The sequence below is a fragment of the Diadema antillarum genome, unplaced genomic scaffold, assembly GCF_040938485.1.
Source record: "Diadema antillarum isolate AM-2024a unplaced genomic scaffold, OU_Dant_1.0 scf00000004, whole genome shotgun sequence".
Lineage (NCBI taxonomy): Eukaryota > Metazoa > Echinodermata > Echinoidea > Diadematoida > Diadematidae > Diadema > Diadema antillarum.
The window spans coordinates 2,454,303-2,477,963 of NW_027270893.1; the positions used below are offsets into that span (position 1 = coordinate 2,454,303).

The 23,661-nt window shown below is 39.8% G+C and overlaps 1 protein-coding gene across 1 annotated transcript; it reads right to left on the minus strand.

Annotated features, from left to right (window-relative positions):
* Positions 1 to 17: 17 nt before the first annotated feature.
* On the minus strand, positions 18 to 22,866 carry LOC139708260 (uncharacterized). The gene is made up of 8 exons (XM_071620261.1): positions 22,740 to 22,866; positions 5,884 to 6,204; positions 4,730 to 5,083; positions 3,727 to 3,822; positions 3,170 to 3,223; positions 1,685 to 1,855; positions 517 to 630; positions 18 to 112 (listed from the first exon to the last, which is right to left on the minus strand). The coding sequence occupies exons 1-8, from the start codon at positions 22,783 to 22,785 to the stop codon at positions 18 to 20; spliced, it is 1,251 nt and encodes a 416-aa protein (XP_071476362.1). The 5' UTR covers positions 22,786 to 22,866.
* Positions 22,867 to 23,661: the final 795 nt, after the last annotated feature.

A 23,661-nucleotide genomic window follows, 5' to 3' on the forward strand; every position in this document is an offset into this window, starting at 1 on the left:
TGCGTCTGTGCTTTCTGTCACCTGACTTGCACCGTGACATCGTCAGCTGGTCTGGTCTTGGGTCGCGCGCCCGGTGGCTTCTGGTTAGTCTGTGCGGGGTTGGACGCTGCTTCTACAAGGACCAATAACAAATTAGTGAAACAACAGAGGTATATCATCATAACCGTCTCAAGATATGAGCTGACATAAATTTCTTTGTAGGCCTAACACATGCATTTTCCTTGTCAACATGAGATGAAACTCGTAATCAACAATGAGATATCTTCGATCAAGGATTTTGAAAAACGATGTGTGACTAGTAATGTTTGAAGTCGTACGATGCAGGAGAAGAAGAAGAAGAAGAAGAAGAAGAAGAAGAAGAAGAAGAAGAAGAAGAAGAAGAAGAAGAAAAAGAAGAAGAAGAAGAAGAAGAAGAAGGGGAGGAGGAGGATGAGGAGGAGGAGATGAAGAAGAAGGGGATGAAGAAGACAAAGAAGATCAGATTGTCCTGAATGAGAAAATGACTTTGCTTCTTACCGAGCATAGAGGCGTCCTCCTGTGTTCTGTCAGACGGTACCGTCGTCTTGTCCGCGTTGGCCGCCGCTGCATTTTCTTGCTTCTTGCGGTTCTTTTGTATCCGCGCTTTCAACGCTGAGGGCGACAACACAAAATTAAAGGAAGAAGTGAGATTTATGTTCCATTGATGTACTTAGTACTCCAGTGTAGGCATCTACATGTTACTATGCACTTCATACGATTACAGAAAGTACCACACCGTGCTAAGGGAGGGGGGAGGGGGAGGGGGAAGAGGGGGAGGGGAAGAGGGGGAGGGAAAGAGGGGGAGGGGTTCATGGCAGGAGCGATCCCCTGTAAAGGGGCATGAGAAGGGGGAAGGGATATTATGGTGAAACTGTGCTCCTATGCGAAAATGATTAGCACTGCTGATTAATGGAGACATAATCGACCTATTAAGAATCTCAAACTTTCTAGTCTTGAGTTCTGCAAGTCAGTTCAATCTGTTTAACCTTTTTCATTAAAGTCAACAATAAAATGGGAGTGGCTTTTTCCACTTCTTTCAAAGAAAACATGTTCAATGGGCTGTACAGTACTGGTTGAGGAGGGTATTCATGTTTTGAACATTCCTATACGTGAGATAATGAGAAACCTCTTATGAATGAAAGAGCATGCAATTTCAAGAAGGATTCAACGTTTATTTGATGAAAATTGGTTTTCGAATGGCTGAGATATCCAGAAAAGTGATAATAATAAAAGGCGATAGGCCATGCCTTTTATTAGGATCTCTTTGTTTCACGTTGTTTTTGGATATCTCAGCCATTTCAAAACCGATTTCCATCGAATAAACTTTTGATACCCCTTAGAATTACATGCTCTTTGACATCTCATAGAGTGGTTTCTGAATAGCTCGCAAAACATTAAAAGCTAAATCCTCACTTCAACCAGAACTGTACACACCCTTTAATGACAAGGCACACCGGTCCCTTTGTAATTACTCCAAACAGTCTAAGAAAAAAAGATTTAAAGATACCCATAAAAGTGGCTTTACATCAACTAGACCGCTACTTTATTTACTTATTATTCTTATCTTTTCCTCAACTATGGGAAAAAGAAGAAAACTTGAGGGGAGTATCGACCCTTGTGTTTTGAAGAAAATGTCAAACGGGTTTGAAGGAAATTTGCATTTTACCCGCTGAGGGCGCTCTTGGTTTTCTGTCCGGTTCGTCCCTGTTGCGTGATGATTTCTTGCCGCCGCGAGTCTCGGCGTACGGTGACGAAGCGTTGGGCGTCAGACACGGGCAACATGCCGCACAGCAGATGTGACAAAAATTAGACATCCGCGACCGTGACGGCGTGTCGTCTGTAACAAAAAGAATATTTTGTTGCAAACTGGTCCAAGCGCCATTTTCATACATTTCAAAGTAAGTCCATCATCAGATAGAGCATAATCTAAAGGCATAATTTACCATTTGCAGATGAAAAAAAAGACAGCATTAGTGCTTTAAAATAGTTCTTAAATTTGAGTTAGTTATAGAAACAACCACTGTAAAAATTTGAATCGGTAAAATTGATGTTAAGTATTGTTACAAACTGCGAACAATAGTTATAATAAAAATATTTCCAGACTTAACCGTCAACAGTTATGGTTTATGGAGAAAAATACAGATATTTCCTTATATTCTAGGCTTTATCACGACAATTTTATATGATAGGATGTTTTGTGGTACAACAGGCCTACACATATGCATTTAATGTTTAATGTTTAAAATCACTGTTCCCAAAGGTAAACAGGACATTTAACCTTTCCAGTAATACCTCACTTGTAACATAACAAGGAATATTCTAGCAGTTATGATTGAAAAATAGCGTATTTTCTTATTTTCTGTTCTTATTAGCGGCTTTAATAACAAATACATTGTATCTCAACTTAACAGGAATGGATTTAGCTCGTTTTGCTCTTCCTATATAAGAGTATACATGTATTCATCTATCTATCTCTCTCTAATATGTATCATATAACACAGTATACATGACCCTGACTATACACCAAACTTGATCACACGCATCACTTGCGCATAATTAGCCCAATTAGTGCAGTTTGATTTCACAGATACCGAAGGTCAATGTGACTTAGAATATTTAGAAGGATTAATTACGCATCCAGTGTCTATTGGTTAGAATAGTGCATGAAAGAGAGTGTATCATTTGTTATAGCAAATAATGTGTATTTATAAGATTGGTTTGTCTAGGCTAAGTATTTAGCTCATTCCTAATTTGTTAAGCATGGGACTCTCCATGCAAGAAAGTATAGTACACAACCGTGAACTATAACGATATAAATGAATGTCACATGGTACAAATTCACACAATCACAAATATTGTTGTACATGTATACGCATTTCCCGATTGTTCATAACAACATTTCCTTATCAAAATGAATTCCATGGAACTTATACTTTAATACGGAGTTACATATCTGACGGCAAAATAATAGACTTTCCTATTTTGCAGAAGATTCATGATTTTACATCCATAAAAGTGTCGAATCTAATCCACAAAAATTATCTGAGATCTTATTCTCTACCCTACATCTTGTATTCTTGTCTAGCAATCTGCATATATATCTCGACAAGTACTTCTGTATTTCTTCAACGTTTGTAAAATCTGTTCTTACCGTCTGCGCTGACCGTTTTCGAATAGTTGGATCGTACCATGGTGTCTTTCAGCACTGAAACAAAAAAGGAACACGTATAGTATTAATCATGTTACGTCATAATCTGCATGCCGCAGTATCTGAACAAGCCTGAAATGAAAGATATAAAATGAACCAAAATGAGACACATGTATTTCAATGGTCATAGCAATGATCGACAGGACAGTTAACATCTCCAGCCGAGTGCATTAAAAAGAATGCGTCTGTAAGGCTTACTGAAAATATCCTCGCGATAACACCACGTAAAGAACAAAAATCTCAGCCACAAAATATGGCTGAGTTTACATAGGCCGAGGTGATTCCAATCTACTTCCAAGTTTGAGTGATAACAATGAGGACTGTTAAGAGGCCCAACACGCAACCGCGCATTTTAGTTTGCGAAACGCGCCAAAATCAACATACATTTGTACCAACAATGACAAAGGGGATGCTAATGGCAAAACTGTATTCAATATGCGCACAGGACAAATTGCATTCTGTTTGATACTGTCGTGACAACTGGACCGTCATCTACTTACATGAACGAATCCACACGACCAGACCGACGACGACGACGACGAAGATGAGGACGGCGATTACGATTATGACTACCATCGTTGTGTTTGTTCCTCCACCTGTAGATGAGAGGACGATTCAAGAAATCAAAGTTGCATTTTTCCGATTTCAGCGATGAACATCGAGAAAACAAAACTCAAATAAAGTTTAAACATTAATAGGTAAATTATTTAGATAACCAGAACAATAATAAAATGGAAGAATGTTTCCTCTCGAACGGTACCCTGGTAGCAATGACGGCTGCCAGCTTGCACCGCGTGGAAAATTTAACATAGCGCCATCCCCGTCAAAATCTATACATTGATTTTGGTTTCCGAGCCCTCGTTGTACACGTAATAATTTCATTACAATCCTCCCGCTGTGCGTTGACCACCGCTACAGAGTTGTACGTCCTACTTTGTACCAGTTTACAGGTCACAGTGGCTGATCAAGGCGGGGGCGCACCGGGCGCCCCCCCCCCTATTTTTTGTTAAAATAAAAGACGTAAACAAAAAGGGAGGTAGTGCATAGCACCCTCCCACCCCCCCTTTTTTTTACGAAATTCCTGGAAACGCCCCTGCAGGAATTATTATGCAACGCATAAGTACTTTGACTTGCATTGATTCATTGAACCCTGATCATCTCAAACATAGACAAATACTATTTAAATATGTAACCTATACACGCATTCTATAATGATATTTCTACTATTTTCTCCTTATTACTTGGGTATGACTACAAAAAAAGAAGAAGAAATGATTGGCAGATGATGCATTGACAGAATCTTGTTGTGGAAGGATTTCCGTGTGTGTATTTATCAATAATCTGAAGAAAAATAGTTTATAAATATTATAGACCATACTATGACAATTACATTCTTTTGGCCACATGTGATGTTTAGGGTATCACGAATCAACACAAGTTAAGATGCATTTTCCATCATAATAATATGAGTTCCTTTAACATCACTGTGGAGTAAAGACTCACCCTGCGAACCCTCCCCAGGGCATACCAGCATTGCCGTGACTCCGCTCCCATCTGGAACGGCCTCCCCTACGGCCGCGCATTCCACGGTCACTCTGGCAGCGCCCATGGGGAATTCGTGGTCACCGTACACGTTCATCGTCCCGTCGCTGTTGTCCGAAAACTTCAGCTCGGATCCGGCGACCCTCTCGCCGCCTATGCGCCACTCCAGCCGAATCGACGGCCTGAAGTTAATCGCTCGGCAAGAGAGTTCGACGGGAGCGTTTGGTGCTACGGTGAGCTGGCAGGAAGAGTTGGTGGATGGGAGAGGGTTTGCCGTGGAGATCGTGAGCGTAGGATACGGCTCTTCGGGGGACACTACAAAAGAGAGACAACGACACAATTAATTATGAAGAAGAATTGATGAATCGGTAAATAACAATCATTGCATATACTAATGTTTAATGATGTTAGATATTAGACAAGATTAATGGTTAAGCAAACGGAATTTATTTATCGATATGATGGCATAATCCCCTAAAGGGATGGTGTAGTATTGGTTGAGATGTGGATTTAGCTTTGAACTTTTTGAGAGATACTTGGATTGGAAACCATTTTAGAAATAATTGTTAAAAAGAATACAATTTATTATAAAAGGAATTCAAAGTTTAGTTGATGGAAATCGGTTTTGCAATGGCTGAGATATCCCCCCCCCCCCCAAAAAAAAAAAAAATACAACATAGCAGTCTTAATGAAGGGTGGGTCTCACTTTTTATTATGATCACTTTGTTTTGGATACAATATCTCAGTCATTTCAAAACCAATTTTCATCAAATAAACTTTGAATTCCTCTAAGAGTAATGTGTTTTTTTTTAATGTTTCATAAGAGGTTTCTCATTATCTCAACAAAATTGATAATCATCAAAAAGAGTTGGAAACCTGAAGCCCCATTTCAACCGAATCTGTACCATCCGTTTACTTTGATTAGTATTTCTATAATAGTGAGAAATACATGTATTGAGTTCTCACAAAAGGGAGCACTGTTCGCATTATTAGATTGCTATTACTATACGTTTTACAGGAGTTTACTCGAACGTGGCGAACAGTTTCTTTTTACTGCAGTCCCGACCCTCTCAGACACCGGCGAATGCTCTAAAACGTTATTCAAAGTTGATCACCTGCGACTATGATGTCGACGTCGATGACGAGCTCGTCCAAGGATATTAGATCTACTTGACAGAAGTAGCTCCCTTCGTCGGACACGGCGACGTTATCGATCACGAGCGAGTGGTCGGGCTGCATCGTGATGCGATCGTTGTCGCTGCCGGAGACGACGCCGCCTTCGAATGACGCGACGGTGGTCGCCGTCGCCAGGTCTGGGCCTTTCTTCCAGGAGATGGAGGTGACAGCTCCTTCGAAGCTGCACGGGGCTTCGACCGAGTCGCCCCGAAAGACCGTGATGGTTGGAACATCTGTCGTAGCGCGGGCCAAGGATACGCCTGAAGATAACATCGAAATATTATACGAGATATTAATATCGCGTAGAAAGCAAAGCATTTGTATCCAGAAATAATTATGTAGGGTATCAAATTTCTCCTCGCGAAAAAAAAAAAAATTATACATAAATGAACATAATTATCGGATGTAAACATGTGTAGTATTCATACTACGCAACGATTCAACAAAAATAATCTAAGCTATTGAGGATTACTTACAATATAATACATTATGTGCAATCACATTAATATTGGCACGCACCTGATTCCATTTATTCCGAATGTAGATGTATTTAACGATATATGAGATCATTTCAAGGAAATCTTGGATTCAGCTTCAGTACAGATTAAGTCTGGGATCGGTCGACAAATGTCATTATTGATAGTCAGTTTTCTTTTTTAGAACTAGTGTTTCACATGTGACATTTACCTGACAATAAATAAACAAGAGGCGCTCGAAGCCAATACAAAAATAATTTTCAGGTGACGTGTTCGATTTGACATGGCAAGTGGAGATTTCATATTCATTGCATTTTTTTGGTACATGGTTATATGTCGTGCCAATTTAGTACATTCTACGGAATAACCTTTGAGGATTCTAAAATTGGGATCATGCTTGCTAAAAAATAGCCACATGTGATATTTTTACATCATCTTCACGTTCGGTGTCTCACGACGTCGTAACAAATCAGATGAACGTTTGATTTCTCCCGTGTTATGCGAATGGTATTTCGAGTCAAATCAGCAAATTCTATGATTGGATGGATTCGAAACCTGTAAGGCTGGGTTAAAGAGAGTTGTAGTCAACGGTACTGCCGAAATGGCGACGAGCTTCGCAGTCCAATGGTAATTTAGAGAAGTCACTTTGATCTGCCGTCGTATTGAAATGAACCAAATTGAAGGGACATCAAGCCCAGACATCAAATCTTCAACCCTCTGAGTGCTAGTTCTATACCTCCGCCGCCCAACCCAACGTATTTGCCTTCATTTCCACCATTTCCTATTGCATTTCCGGCCACACGACAACTCTGTCTCGCCCAATCTGCTGGGTACATGCGACTATTTAGTGACTAGGCTATCTTCAAGACCTTTCTTTTCCACAGTCTCACGGTGACCGAGATGCCATGTACCTGTTATCATTAAAAAAAAAAATGCGACGTAACCGGTTCATTTTAAAACATCTCTGAAATCTCTGATGATTAAAAGCGATAATAACCGCCATTTGCAGCAGTCAATAGAGCATTTGTATCATACAATGGTGTCATTAAACATTACCACATACGACTTTGATTGTAAGAATGATATATTGATTGTCAAAATCAATTATGTCCGTTTTCAATGATGGTAAATGTGATTGTGATATGCACGATACATACGATATGAACGGTGCTAATCTCTCTTACACACAAACACACACACACACACACACACACACACACACATTTAGTGATAGTCATCATCTCTTTCATTCATTAAAAAAAAACACGACAGAACACTACTATCTCTGGAACGTCTTGCCTTCCGGCTTCCGGGAATATATCTACAAGACTCAGATAGAGACTAACGATTTCGCATTGCAATAAAAAAAATGCTCCTTCGCATCATGCATTATACAGCAGCATAACAAAAACTCATGTCAAACATTATTTGAGAGTAAACCATGATCTAAACGTGTTGGTAATGCCATTTCATGTCTGCAATGTATAATTAGAAAATGGAACCCATGTTATCTCGCATATCGACCCAAAAAAAAAATGGGATAGCCATCATCCGCTGGTCACGTTAAGAGAACATTTTCTTCTCTTTTTTTATGACTACACCCTCATCCTGAAGAGAATGTTGATGAATTCAAAGCAGTATCACTAAAGCCGCTGTAACCCAAACGCACTTTACTGGTCCGGAGACTTATTGTCATCGCCAACACGAGATGGCATCTCCCAGAATACATTTTCATCTTCCCCGGTATTATCCCCCCCCCCCCCCCCTCCAGAACTTAATTCCTCACTTTCATTAAAGGGATGGTACAGTGTTTGTGCACGGGAGATGAGAATTGGGCTTTTAACTTTTTGCGAGATACCAAGAAAACACTTATGAAATAGTACAGAGCATACTATTTTAAGAGGAATTCAAAGTTTATTTGATAAAAATAGGGTTTGGAAAGACTGAAACATCCAAAAACAAAGTATAAGAAAGCGATCCTAATAAAAGACGTGGGTCCCACACTTTATTAGAATCGCTCTATTTTTGGATATCTCAGCCATTTCAAAACCAATTTTCATCAAATAAACGTTGAATTCCTCATGGAATTACATGCTCTTTCATATTTCATAAGAGGTTTCTCATTATCTCACCCCAAAAAAAATGTTAGAAACCTGAAATTAGGTCTCAACCAAAACTATACGATCCCTTTAACCCTTTCTCTCCTTTGTACATCTCCCCCTGTCCTCCTTGGTTCTCTTGTTCCCCCTTCCATGGTTGATTCAGTTCTCCTCCTCATTTACTGGTACTCCATCACCTCACCCCCTGCCCTCATCCTCATCCTCCTCTTCCAATGATCTTCATCCTCATTCCTTTACTTCTTCCTATTCCTCACCAAGTTGTCTTACTCCTATCATGGTACTACTACCATGCTCCTATATAGTACTCTTAATTCATCTTCATCTGCATGTGTCATCTTCACTTCTTCCTCCTCTGCCTCCATCTCCTCAACTCTTCCTCAATTCTTTCCTTTCCATCCTCCTCTTCATACTCATCTTATCCTATATCACTTCTCTCTTTTTTTTCTAATTCAACTCCTCATTTTTATCCTCCCCTCTCTCATTCAATCTCTCAATCTCTTTCTCTCTCCCATACTTTTATCTGCTCCTCTTTTTACCCATATCATCTTCTCCTGTTCAGCAGTCTTCTCCACATTCCTAATTACGTTCTATTGCTCCTCTTCATCATCATCTTCTTCTTTTCTTTCTTTCTTAGTCTCCTCCCCTTTCTCATGTCTCCTCATGTCCTGCTCCTTATTCCACCTTTCAGTCTCTTCCATACAGCAACATTAATCCGCTAACCTTTCTATTACTTCTCCTTCTTCTTCTTCTTCTTCTTCTTCTTCTTCTTCTTCTTCTTCTTCTTCTTCTTCTTCTACTACTACTTCTTCTCATACGCCTTCCCCTTATCCTCCACCTTCTTTACATCCACTTCCTCATCTTGCACCTCCTCCTCTTCATCCTCCCCTCCGCCTCCCCCTCTCTCCTCGCTCCTTCTTATCACCTTCATCTTCCTTTTTCCTTTCTCTATACCGCCTTCATCTCATTCTCCTTGAGCGACTTTTCATCTTCCTGATATAGCAAAATGTTCTTCCCCTATCCCTCCACCTCCGCCGCCACGTCTTCCTCCTCCTCCTCCTCTTTTTGATCTTTCCTCTCTTCTATTACCTCCTTCTCCTCCTCCATCTTTTGATCTTTCCTCTCTTCCATTACCTCCTCCTCCTCCACCACCTTCTTCTCCTCCTCCATCTGTTTGATCTTTCCCCTCTTCCATTACCTCCTCCTCCTCCTTCTCATCCTCATCCTCCTCCATCTGTTTGATCTTTCCTCTCTCCATTTCTTCCTCCTCCTCCTCCTCCTCCACCTTCTTCTTCTCCTCCTCCTCCTCTTTCTCCTCCATCTGTTTGATCTTTCCTCTCTCCCATTACTTCCTCCTCCTCCTCCACCTTCTTCTTCTCCTCCTCCTCCATCTGTTTGATCTTTCCCCTCTTCCACCACCACCTCCTCCTCCTCCTCCTCCTCCATCTGTTTGATCTTTCCCCTCTTCCATTACCTCCTCCTCCCCCTCCTCCTCCCCGCCAATCTCAGACGGCATTGCCGTGATTGGTGTAAGTAAATTCCGCTCCTAACGAGATTTCGGCGAGGCTCAGGACAGCTTGGGACCCTTGTCGGAGTGAATAAAAAACCACTTCTTCCGAGATGTACCCGATGTGACCTTCTAAGTTTTCAAGCTCGCCTCTTCATTTCACTCGACATTCATGCATAAAAAGAAAGAAAGATGGGAGGCAAAAAAATAATAATTGGGCGACGCATCGAACCACACGCGCTCGATATTCGAGATATGATAAAGGAAAGGAGAATTCTCTTGGCGGGAAAGATTCTTTATTCGCGTGGATTTTAAATGAGGGTACATTACGCTCGCGGGCAGCAGAATATTATTAGCGTTGTCATCAGTGCAAATGGATTCAAAGGGGAAAAGAACTGGACCAATCTATCACAGCGGATCATAACAGGGAGGTGAGACAGCTCACCTCCCTGATCATAACAAGGGCACGTCTGGAAAGCTAGCGATTAGCTCTTGCCGACGTAATCACGCGGGAGCAAAAATGAATTTGTAATATATCCATCCACTGGAGTGAGAGAGAGCGAAAAATACAGAAAAAGAAAATGATTTCATTGTCGTGAAAGATGAGAGCATTACTGCCAGGTTTTATAATCACTATAGTGTATGGATGGATACTGCCCTTGAAAGTCGGCTTTTTTATGATTGTCACAACGGAGGAGCAAAATGGTGGACACCCCCATAGATAGCATGATATCATTTGCCTTCTTGGTCTGCACACTATTTTCGTTCTCATTGCTGAAATTTATTTACAACCATGTTCACTATCCCTAGTGTAAAACATATTATTTAACTACTTTAAATGATGATTGCTTATTTGATTGTGTTTGTAATGACCAATATCATTATTGTTATCATTATTCCCATTACTATAATTATCAACATCATCATCATCATCATCATCATCATCATCATCATCATCATTATCACCATCATAGTTATCGTAATGTTTATTACTATTGTTATCGTTATGATTATCATTATTATCATTATCGTCATCATCACTATCATCATCATTATCATCACTGTTTTTAAATCGTTATTATCGTTGCAAATCGTTAAAGGGATCGTACAGTTTTGGTTGAGACCTAATTTCAGGTTTCTAAAATTTTTTTGGTGAGATAATGAGAAACCTCTTTTGAAATATGAAAGAGCATGCAATTCTATGAGGAATTCAACGTTTATTTGATGAAAATTGGTTTTGAAATGGCTGAGATATCAAAAAAGAGCGATTCTAATAAAGTGTGGGACCCACACTTTATTACAATCGCTTTGTTTTACTTTGTTTTTGGATGTTTCACTCATTCCAAACCCGATTTTCATCAAATAAACTTTGAATTCCTCTTAAAATGGTATGCTCTGTACTATATCATAAGTGTTTTCTTGGTATCTTGCAAAAAGTTAAAAGCCCAATTCTCATCTCCACCAATACTGTACTATCCCTTTAAGATTTTGCAATCATATTTGGCATCCTTATCTTTGACATCGATTGGGTTGCAGTCCGATGAATCAAACTCGACGTTACGCTGTTAGCTCCATCCTTCTCTACGATACTACCGCATCTTTATCAAAGTCCCATTTCACCTACACACAGGCTGAACTGAGAGCTCGGTAATGCGGATTGAGATGTACCCTACGTAATTATCAAGTCGCATGTTGTCCCTTTCCAACAGACATATTCGATTCTAAAACACTGTACAGTGCATCGGCTATTAACATGAGAGCTTCAAAAATAGTACGAAGAAAAGATGACTCAATGGGTTATGCAATGAGTCTGGCTCATTCCTATACCAGTACATAAATCAACCATTGTCAGACATTCTGAAGCACCCCCCCCCCACCCACACACACACACATTACATAATTGAAATAGACATTCACGTAAAAGAAGCAGTCAAACCAAACAGGTCTATTCTACACACGCTTTTATACACAGCATGTCTATCCATTATTATACAACCTAACAAGTCCCTCGCGCAAAATGAATTATGCAATATGGAATACTATCCGCATGGTTGCATTCATTTCACATCGTATATCCCCTCCGTTTCTCTCAGTGTTTTGTTTTTGGTTTTGTTTCGTTTTTCATCTATCTTTTTCAAACAGGAGAGAGAGACTCGCTACATTTTTACGATGCATTTATGCCCCGAGGTCCGTCTACAGACTGTGTTTATGTGATGGGATATTTGTTTGGTCGAGTTAGTCATCAAGCATATGGACGCCACTCCACGATGTTTACTTTGAGTTAAATATGAACCCGACCGCGACAGGTTATATACTCCATATATTGCAACAGAACTGCGGAGAGATACAGACTGGCACAAGAACATGTACGTTCAAACAGAACATACCAGGGAATCGGGTAGAGAAATATGAAGATATGACACTAGATAATGGTCGCTTTGACCCCTTGTAGTGTAGGTTCAACCCCCCCCCCCCCCCCTCCCAACAACAACCACCACTGGTTTCCCCACCACTACCACACTCTGATAACACTCAGGAAAATTAGGGGCAACTTTGCACCTTTTAGACCAGTATATCACCTTTAAAAGTGCAACTTTGCACCTTTGTGGTCCGAAAGGTGCAAAGTTGCACCCGTAAAGGTGCTCCCAGTGTGGGGAAAAAAGGTGCAATGTTGAACCTATTTTTCTTAGTGTGGCCAGCATCCATCCCCTTTTACCCGATGACATTTGGAAGAAGCGTAAAGACAGAAATAGAGGGGGTAAACGGAGAGAGAGTGAGAGAGAGAGAGAAAGAGATGGAGAAAAGGAGAGAAAGCAGGTGATAAGAGTGGACGAGGGATTTGGGGACGAGAAAGATTAAGTAAGTTCATCTCAAAAATCCACTCACTCAGAGATGAGGTAGGCCTAACTGGTAGTTCTGTCATCACAGCCAAAATTCATATTACAAAATGTAGGCAATCAGCATTCCTGTTGAGCTACTACATTTTTGTTCAATTAAATGTGCTTCTGTTTTGTACAATTTTCATATTTGCAAAATTGCTAAATAAAATAACTTGAAGTTGAACTTGAACGTGACATAACACGAAACACACAAGGTGTTCCCGTGAGCAACAGGTTATTAATCAAACGTGCACATACTGAGTTTGACAGCCTGGAATAGACAATGTGTGTGTAGGCCCTACAGCTATACACATTGTATCTACATCATTATTCACGTTGATAAGCGGCTGCATATTGTATAGGGAGTGCGCACTATGCGAAACGTGAAATTGCTTTGCCATTACAACAGTTTTAGTACATTTTCGCGAACTTTTTAGCATGAATACCGCTGTTGTTACGTGCGGGTGCTGTTGGAAATCGATCTACGAATGGCAGATAGACGCAATAAATGCTAAAGTAATGCGATGTTTCCTTGTAATGTATCTTCTACTTGCTAAGGGGTTGAGTGTAGTTTTGTGGTTGATCGTCCTGGGCCCCAAAAACGTGGAAGTTCATAGCACTCTAGCAGGTGTGATATACGCCTCGGAGCACGATGATGCTTAAATAGTAAAAACAGGCAGCGTTATCCACTCGTGTCTGGAAGCTGAACTCCGCGTCACCGCTAGAACGGCGTGGAGCGTGGCGGCGGTGCGAGTCCTGCTTTAAACTTGCAAATCGACAACCCTAATCAAATCTCCATTAGATTCCATCTAACGACACAAACATGTCGTTCCATCAAATTATCCAAGAATTGTGATGACAAATCAATATCAGTATATTATGTTTCGAACTTAAAGAATAACGGAAACGGAAAACGAAAAAGAAAAAAAAAATAAGTGTTTCTAATCACATACATAGACCAGTGGGAGATTAGTTGTGGGGATCATGACGTCATCACGATAATTTTCATATTGTGTGCGACATCACTGGTAAATAAGTGGTAATTCATAGATATCGCAACTCTGACACTTCGCAGTTCATTTATGTTTGCCTACTCTTCATTTCATTTCACTGTTCCGTTTTAACTTAGTGTTTTGATAACGTCACCTTTAAAAGCGAGAAGTCGAGTTTCCCTTTAACTTCGTCTGAGGAGTATACGCACGATCACTTTTCCATTCCCCCTCGAGGATTCAAAGTTGCATGAAACCTGACGCAGGGATCTGCGGTTTTGGGGGGAATATTTATCTAAAATACGTCGCCCTCTGTATCGCCAAATGTCACCGATGACGCGCCCGACGTCGATGCGGAATATTTTTGATCCGCTTCGGACGGCATTGCCTCTACCGACCTGATCGAAAGATCAATCGCTTTGTTTTTCTACCCTCTCCCAAAATACCGCCTCAGTCCCAATCGACGTATGAAAACACTGCAGTCAGGAACTGAACGTATGTTTTATGATAATTATTAGTGTCCGGATACTCGGCACTTCTCGTCTCCTTAGTTTACGCGGTTTGAATCCACAGACCTGTCAGCGATATCTTAACCACGAATACATAATCATAACTGCATTATCATACAGGTCAGAATTCATTAGAGCTCCATATTTATATCGTGGTGTATTCTTCGATATAAGTCTGTTGTGCTTGTTGTTTTTGTATTTAGGGAAGATTAAGGTTGAGCATCTCTCCTTTTGTTTTTCTTCTACCAGCAACAGAATTCCTCTCTTCCTTTTTTTTTTCTTCTAACTCTCTATTTTTTTTAACCGTTTTGTGCTTACATTGCATAGTTTTGGTTTGTTTGTTTTAAAAGATATTTCATTCTTCATCAATGGGAAACATAATCTACAAACAAATTTATACAAAATTCTCTGGACTAATTTCATATTCATTTTCGTCAATGGATACAAAATTTATACGGAAACTTAACATCAATTTGATACCTTTTGATACCCTCTGATACATTTTTTTTCCACAATCCATATACACAATCCATATACACATCTCTTCTTTTCTATTTTACACTACTGATCTCTCATTCTCTTTTTAATTTTATTCCTTCATTACATTACACATTTTATTAACTAAATCACTAACTCAAAAATAATTTCTTTTCAACATTCATTCAATCCAACTTAAAATATCAATATCCATTGATTGAAGTTTATTGTTAAAAATAAAAAAACACACCCCCCCCCACCACCCTATACCCCCGTCCATTCTCCCTCTTACTACCCTACCCCATTCCCCCTCCCCCTTCCAACCCCCCCCCCCCTCAGAACAAAACCTCAATAGTTACGTTGATGATTGATTAATCATGAGGCCTCACTAAAACAAACAAAAATTTTTAGAAAACAGGTACGCGTCTGTGTGTCTGTGAGTGTGTGTATGTGTGCGTGCATATATGGTCTAGAATGCCAGGTGTTAAATATCAAGTTTTGATTTTTATTTCTGTGAAAATAAGTATTGCACAGAAAGGGTATAAACACTTTTGTTAGTCGTGTAAAAATGCGTGATTGTTGTTACTTTGTACAGCGCTATCGGCTCATAATATTACATTTGTATTTGAATGCTAATGAATAAAGATTATTGAAATAAAAAATGTGTATAGGTGCTTAATTTCAGCTATAAGATATAGGGCCTAATTTATTTTATTTGTTGATATTTTTGCTGTACTTCTTCCATCCATTTCTTGCATTGACAAATTGAATGTGTGTCTAAAGTACAAGCTTTGTTGATTTAAATTGCCAAGAGCATAAATGCTATAAAGGAACCAGCATTGTTCTGTTGTCAAGTTGATACCACATTGACCCGCTGATTTGGTATCATTTCGATGGAAGTGAGTATCAGTGTGTGTGTGTGTGTGTGTGTGTGTGTGTGTGTGTGTGTGTGTGTGTGTGTGTGTGTGTGATTGTACAGTTTATACATTAGTGTCTGTCCGTCGCGTGTCTCCCGTCTCTCCCGTCCCTTCCTAATCTACCTCCTGTGTAATAAGAGAGTTCACGGTTGTGATTTGCGCATGTGCACAACAAAGGTCAAATGAGATTGTCTGTGTAATTGCCACTGACTTTAAAATGTAAAGAAGTCTCGAGCAACTATGAGAATCTGAATTATGTCAGTACAATGTAGGCCTATGTGTTTCAGACTAAATTAGAACGTACATGTGTAAGTCATTCATCAACAGGTACTGTTTAGCATAATCTCTCCATGCACTTTCTCAAGATGACATGCTTCAAGAAGGAATTCTTGATCACAGCACATGTCCATGTTATTTCAAAGTCTGTGGTGTAGGGGTCAAATGAGACATGCACTAATTAACCATGAACTCCCTTATAGTACCTAGTGCAGCCGAAATTGAATACATTACTCACTTCGCGTCCCGCCCTACCGAATCAAGCATAGAATAGATTTAAGTTCAAAGGAAGATTCCTTTCATTTCGGGTATTGAACCCTTTCCAGCTGCTTGAGTAGCGCGTGAACCAGTCTGCTCCTTTTTGCGACCTCGCCCCCCCCCCCTTTCTCACCTCAACCCATGACTACATTACATGTAGCTTCCCTCCATACTAAATCTGATGTATCTACACTATTAACATTTCATCTCGCGACGAAGGCACTGAACTGAGCAATGACAAGCAAAGAAAGGGGACTGGAAGGTATGGTAAGCCAGGCCCGCGTAACTATAGGATTTTTTATGGGGGTTATGAATAGTTCAAGTTTATGTTCAATTCCGTTTTATACACATCCCGAGCGATTCCAAGGAGCAAACGGGGGGGGGGGTCCCGCGACCCCCCCCCCCCCCCATAATTACGGGCCTGAAAGCAGCATCGATGCGTTACGCCATATGGCTTATGTTCGATTCAAGGAAAGACGTATTTACCGTAGACATCCTACATTGGCCACAAACATCATAGCAAAATTTAATTCATTGCTTGGCTACTTAAACATCAATTGGGATCCGCAACTGCATGTCACAAAACTATACCGTGCTTTTCGGGCTAGTAGCAAGAGTACACTAGCTGAACGGTGACGGGCTCGTGAAATTTACTGAGCCAGGTGCACCACGAAATACTTGCACATTCTCGTCGTACATGGGGCAAGTATGTGCACTAAGTAAGTGGGACCAGCCATCAACACAGCTTACAAAAGTCTGGTAATGGCGTTGAATCATTGGGCAAGTGAATGTACTAAGCCGACAAGGACCGCTATACTCGGTAAACTTACGAGCCAGTAATTGCTGTAACAGTCTAAGCCCCAAGAAGCAGGGCCACTAATACACAATCCCACGCATGCCTGTAATACAGCGTCTCAAGGGTTAGCAATTACACTAACACGGTCTACTAATATAACGGTGATATAATGCAGGTATACATAAGTGAGATATTCCTCTATGAACACTGAATCAATCAAATCAATCAAGAGATAGTATAGTAACATTACGCACCCACGAAGAGCAGTAATGTATTCATAACCATTATAGGCCCTACCTTGCCCCCAAAGAATAGTGCAACTGTATTATTGATACACACACTCATTCCGCGCCACGAGGAACGCTGTTGCCGCCAAATGCAAGCCTCTGCGTCGCTTTGCAAAGTTCAAGGGTCTGAGAATAGCTTTTGTGCGTTCATTGTGCATATTTAGAGTACGCCTCTTTTTTAAATGAGACCCCCTTCTCAATCCAACCAACCTCCATCCCTTATAGTACAGACATACACAAACACACATTAATACAAATAAAAAGATTTGATTAAGGTTTACTACCTAAGATATAGGCACACTCTGAAGAAGAGATATTTACCCAGTACTGCAGCGGATATCTGCCTAAGCAACATTGCAAGTAAAAGACTGCCCCAGCAAAGACTGAAGTTCGTCAGATTTCATAAGGTTAACAATGATATATTCCTGACTCTCTCTATGTAACTCGTATATTATGCGTGCAGCTCAAACGTCCAACAGACTGTCTCTGACATTTACATGGGCATTCGGTGCTGGGATTACACGATGGTGATATATTAGTGCTCAAATTGCTTTCGAGCAGAATTGCCGAGCGCAGAGAGACATCAAAGTTTCTATATCATTTCCTTCGATATTCCTCGGCCAGTAGGGACGCTAACAAGACTGCATTTCCGCGTACATGAGTTTCAATAAATCGGAATAGACAGACGTTATGGTTCGACGATGAAGATTTTGCTGTTTTTGTTGTTGTTCTGATAGCTTTAGCACGTGTGCATGCAATTTCGAGCATCAGTAGGCCTGTTACCTTCGAGACAACCTCCCCCCCCCCCTTCCACACATATTTCTAAGCATAGATAACACATACACACTGACGCAAACATACAAACGCACTTAACATATAAACGCACAATTTCAATGTACAAACACATACACACAAACGAACACATCCATCTACTCACACAGAAACATATTATAATCATAGACACAAAATTCACGACGATTTGCGGATGGCTTAATGATATAACGCAGCGCAGGAAATCCCCGCGGCTGAGAGCTAAAACATGTGAAATACTAGTAATTATGAGTATGGTGATTTTGCCTGCACAAAAGTCCCTTTGACATTTCCATAATCCTTCGTGGCTAAAAGAACGAACAAACTGTTCACATAAGATCCAGAAATCACAGCATATCCCCAGACACTTTACTTATAACCTGTAGACCTAGATGTATTCTACATGTAGTGTGTAACACCAGAAGCATCACACGATTTACTCCGGGAAGCAGATATTGTTCGCCCTCCCTGATTCAAGTATAGAAAAAGGAGACTGCGCCGACTTGTCTTGTTGTTCTATTCTTTTTTTCTACCAAACCTCGTTGCAGAAATAAACTGCATGTTCATTTTTAGCGCCTTTTGGTAGCGTGAACTTTGACACGTTTTCGGATGAGATTATTAAAATTGAGACTCGACAATAGGAATACAATTCATGTCTGCCAATAACAAAGCCTTTTGACCTATAATTTCTATGCCCGAATTCAATGGGCTACGAACCGCTCGAAATATCAAGCGACTTACGAAGCTACGAGTTTCTCTCTTCCCCTGCCATCCCCTCTACAACAGTAACACCTGCAATTCGGAATCTAGCGTGTCGCGACCAAAGTCCACGTGTGCACAAGTCTGCATCGAGCACAACAAAGATGGTTTTAAATTCCAACGTGATAGGGGCCTTCATCACAGTGTACTTGTGGAAAATCGGATGGCTTTTATCGTATAAAACACCAGTTTACAAGCGTAATTTTATTTCAATCTTATTCATAATGTTGTGACAAAACTTGTTTCCTGACAACCTGAAAGCTTGTCTGAGAATTGCCCGACATAGCTACTTTTAACCAACGCAAATTTGCAAATTTGAATTCCAGGTACTGTAATAGGAAGGTGTGAATACTGAATAGCTAGGTAACTAAGTTCTCTGAAAGAAAAAATGTACCCGTCCTTACTTTGAATATATATATATATATATATATATATATATATATATATATATATATATATATAACACAGTGCTTATATAGCGCATATCACTACCGTGGTGTCTCTATGCGCTTTAAGGAGAGGGATGAAGTAGAAAGAAGAAATGCAGTGTACAATATGTGTACCATAAATGCAGAACCAAACTCATTCATAATACTTTTTGAACAGAAATGTCTTGAGAGCAGGTTTAAACTTTAACACTGTGGGAGCTTCTTTTATATAACACGGAACAGCGTTCCACAGTGTGGGAGCAGCATGGGCAAAAGATCCCTCACCATAAAACTTTGTCGTGGTAATAGGACATTGGAGAAAATTTTTCTGAGTTGATCTTAAATTACGAGAGGGAGCGTATTGCGTATGAATGCGTATTGAGTAAAGAGGTTCATTGTGAAATAGGTGATTGCAAAAGGGAGACGAAACTATATTAAACCACCATTTTATATCAGTGGGACTGTATACACCCTGTACCAAGAATTTCTGATGTTGGTCATCCAGAAATGCAAAGAGTAGTATTAGTAATATAAAAGAGGCTCCACAATGAATATGAATACATGCTAAAAATGGAAACACTTACAGTAGTCGCATCTTTCATCGAGATATCAAAGGTTTCTCAAGTGACAGGGTTTAGGAGCAAGACAAAGTATTTTTAGATATCAATAACGATCATAATAGAATTGGTAGGATCAATCAGCGTTATAAGAAACAGTTTTGAAAGAGTTACTGAACAGAAATGCAAAGGTTTTCACTCACACATAACTATCAGAAAATCTTACAATACGGTTGCATCGTGCCCTTACTGTGTCTTCTCAAAGTTATGTCAAATTATAAATCCATAAAAAGAAAACAGAAAATCAAACAGTATTATTTTAGAAATAGCGTTTAATCGAACAGAGGTATGCAGAATCATTACCGGAGTTGGATATTATACCGTACCTTTGATTTTCGTGCATAAAACATATAAGAAACTTTTGTTGTTGTTGTTGTTGTTTCTTTTTAATGCAACACGACATATCAATGGACTGCCAAGAGTCAAACGCGGGACAAATTAAGTTCTGATAGAAGGTTCGATGGTAGATTCAATGGTGATTAACTCCATTATAGTTAGCCTATAATGACGGCATGCCCGGCCTTAGTATGAGGTAGTGTTATTACATGCATAATGTCCCCTTCGCTGGAAACCATTTCCAGAGGCCCAAAGGAGTCACCCCAAACGACTCGGCATCGACGATAGCTTCAAATGACACGAAATCCAGAGTCAAAGAACCCGTTATGCGATCTGCTCCTCAATGACTACGCCGTATATACCCGCCGGATATTGGTGGCACAGAATGCCAGGGTTCAAGAACAGGTTCATGCGAGTTTAATTCATATCCAATGTTTGCAGCATTATACAGAGGAATCATAATCATGTAGGCCAACAATCATAATTCATGTCGGCAATGTGGTCAAACACGTACCTATATGGCTGGCTAGGATGGCTTTCTTCAAAATATATTTACATGTAAAACGCTAAATTCTGGATACGCATACAGGGCACTTACTCGGTGCCAGCGAATGTCAGTTCTTATAAACAGACAATAAATTGAGACATTCAATTTGGTAGTGGCAGCTCCAAGACTAAATTCTGAGTCGAAGCATTAACGGAATACTTCTCATGAAGCCATCGTGATTGACATTGATTTCTAAATCTACACTATACCTATGCGAACTGAAAGAACAGAATCATGGTTAAAAAAAAAATGATTCTGAAATACATTTGAAATAAGCAATCCGTCAATTTTCTAATCTTTGTTTGATTCCTGTTTAATCAATATGAATTGTTTGTGCATCTTTCAATGTGAATTGTAGAATAAATACTTGAATGCGAATTGGAGAATAAAAACAAGTAGACATTCAATAAAAACATTGACCAATATCACTAGGACAGACAAAAGATATCTTGAGATCGTTTTATTAAGAGGTTTTATTGTAATAAACCTACATGTACATAAATTAGACAAATTTGAGACAACATCAGTTCATTACACAGAGTTGACTTCAGTTGTCTGTTTGGTTGTTTGTTTGTTGCTTGTTTGGCCAATCAGAGCTTATTATAATTTCAACGGGTAAGGCACGTAATGAATTGGGACAATTTTTATCATACTGAGGATTGACAGAACCATGAAATTTTATCTTAAACAAATTAAAAAAAAAAAAGAGGTCGTCATGTTTGATGGTGCTTTCTTTTTGCGGGTATTGTTCATTGCTGTTGTTGTTGCTGTTGTTGTTGTTGTTGCTGCTGCTGCTGTTGTTAATAGTGACTCTATAATAAATTATTTTACATATAATTCTTTTTCCCTCTCGGACAACACAACAATAGCTCTTGCAGCAGGCATGAAAACAAGAAAGAAGGAATTAGCATTCAACATAATAATTATGCGCGCATAATTAACTACAAACAGCCCTGTCTGTCGATGTGCAAAAGTCGCGACAGCTGCATGCGCACGCTGCGGGACGCCAAGCTTCGCACAGCGTCTGGTCAAGGAGGTACTAGGCCTTGTACCTCCTTGGTCTAGTACCTCCTTGGTCTGGTCGAGCTGCGGAACAATCCAAGTAAAAAGAGTACTTTTCATCAAAAAGAAATGCAATGACTTGTTAAAGTTTCGTATGTTATCTGACAGGCAGAAAGATGAGACAGTTATTATACTACAAACTGGAAGCAGCCAATATGACAAGACGTTTCCAACATGAGATTACAAAAGAGGGTCATCTGGTCAGCGTACATGTATGTGGCATCTCTCATCCATCTCACAGCACTGTGAGGCTATGAAATAACAGAGAACGAGACTACAAACTTTACTGTCCTTTGAAATGAGAAAAAGAAGAGAATGACATAAAAGGTTCAAGTGAAGTGAAGGGAGGATCCATAAAAAACTCTTTCACTAAACTGTATAATAAAACTGCACACACTTTAAGATGGCTTTGTACAATTTCTTGAAACAGTGATAAGCGATTTTACTTGACTGAACGAAAAGTTCTGTAGTAGTACAATAAGATAGTGGCATATAATGTGTATATTCCCTCATCTCGCTTGATGTCCGTATGTACACACACCATACGCCGTCTAAGCAGTACGCCGCTCCTTCCGGGCAAACATGCTCAAACAGCACCGTTGAAAACCCCGCGCAACGACCTGGCCTGGCGTATACAATGCGACACCAGTCACCCTTCGGGAGCATTGTTCTGGCCCCTCGCCCTCCAGCTCACGCGACACATCATTCCAATCAAATCACACAGAAAACTACTGTACAAGATACTTACTAGCTGTCAGTAGGACCAACGACACTAGCTTTACAGGCAGTGACATCTTCGAAATGAATCTCGTTGTAATCAACAGAATTGTTCAAAACAATATCACTGGTCGCCAGTACTTATGCCAGTTCTCAGCCCTTCCCCAGCACGTACACGTATTGCTTATACACTGGTACCACCACTTCCTAATTTCGTTCAGTACAGCACTGTGTGCCTATTATGATACCAGTGCAGCCAGCTCTGGTGTGTGCATCACCAAATACGCCATGATACAAGTCAAAGAGTATTGAAGCCTCTCTTTGGGGCAAGTATGAGCCGTGTGTTCACATCGGTGCTTTAGCGCCCCCTATTGGAAGGTACATTGAATGTCTTCTTGCGGACATGTACTCTGGTAAAATATCATGGAGATAGTAGATGAATAGATAGATAAACAGAGAGACAGATAGATAGATAGATAGATAGATAGATAGATAGATAGATAGATAGATAGATAGATAGATAGATAGATAGATAGAAAGATAGATAGATAGATAGATAGATAGATAGATAGATAGATAGTTATAGATAGAGATAGATAGATAGATAGATAGATAGATAGATAGATAGATAGATAGATAGATAGATAGATATGTACATATATAGATAGATATAAGATAGATGGATAGACAGATATAGATAGACATGAACAGATAGACAGATACAGTGATGGATGATAGCTAAATACAAAAATTGATTGACAAATAGATAACTACAGATGTGAAAATATATGGATAGATAGTCAAGAAGGCCTGGATATATTAGGTACATACTTAGATAAAAGAGAAAGACAGAGAGCGAGATATAAAGATAGAATAAAATAGGTAGAGAGATAAATATTAGATAGATATATAGAGAGAGAAAGAGAGGGGAGAGAAAGATATACAGACAGGGG

What these genes read in the sequence shown, in the direction of transcription:
- LOC139708260 (XM_071620261.1), bottom strand. Translation starts at nt 22,785, where the DNA reads ATGTCACTGCCTGTAAAGCTAGTGTCGTTGGTCCTACTGACAGCTA. An exon ending in CGTCGACATCATAGTCGCAG is followed by an intron (nt 5,084 to 5,883) that starts GTGATCAACTTT and finishes TCTCTTTTGTAG; the next exon opens with TGTCCCCCGAAGAGCCGTAT. An exon ending in ACCAAGAGCGCCCTCAGCGG is followed by an intron (nt 631 to 1,684) that starts GTAAAATGCAAA and finishes TGTCGCCCTCAG; the next exon opens with CGTTGAAAGCGCGGATACAA.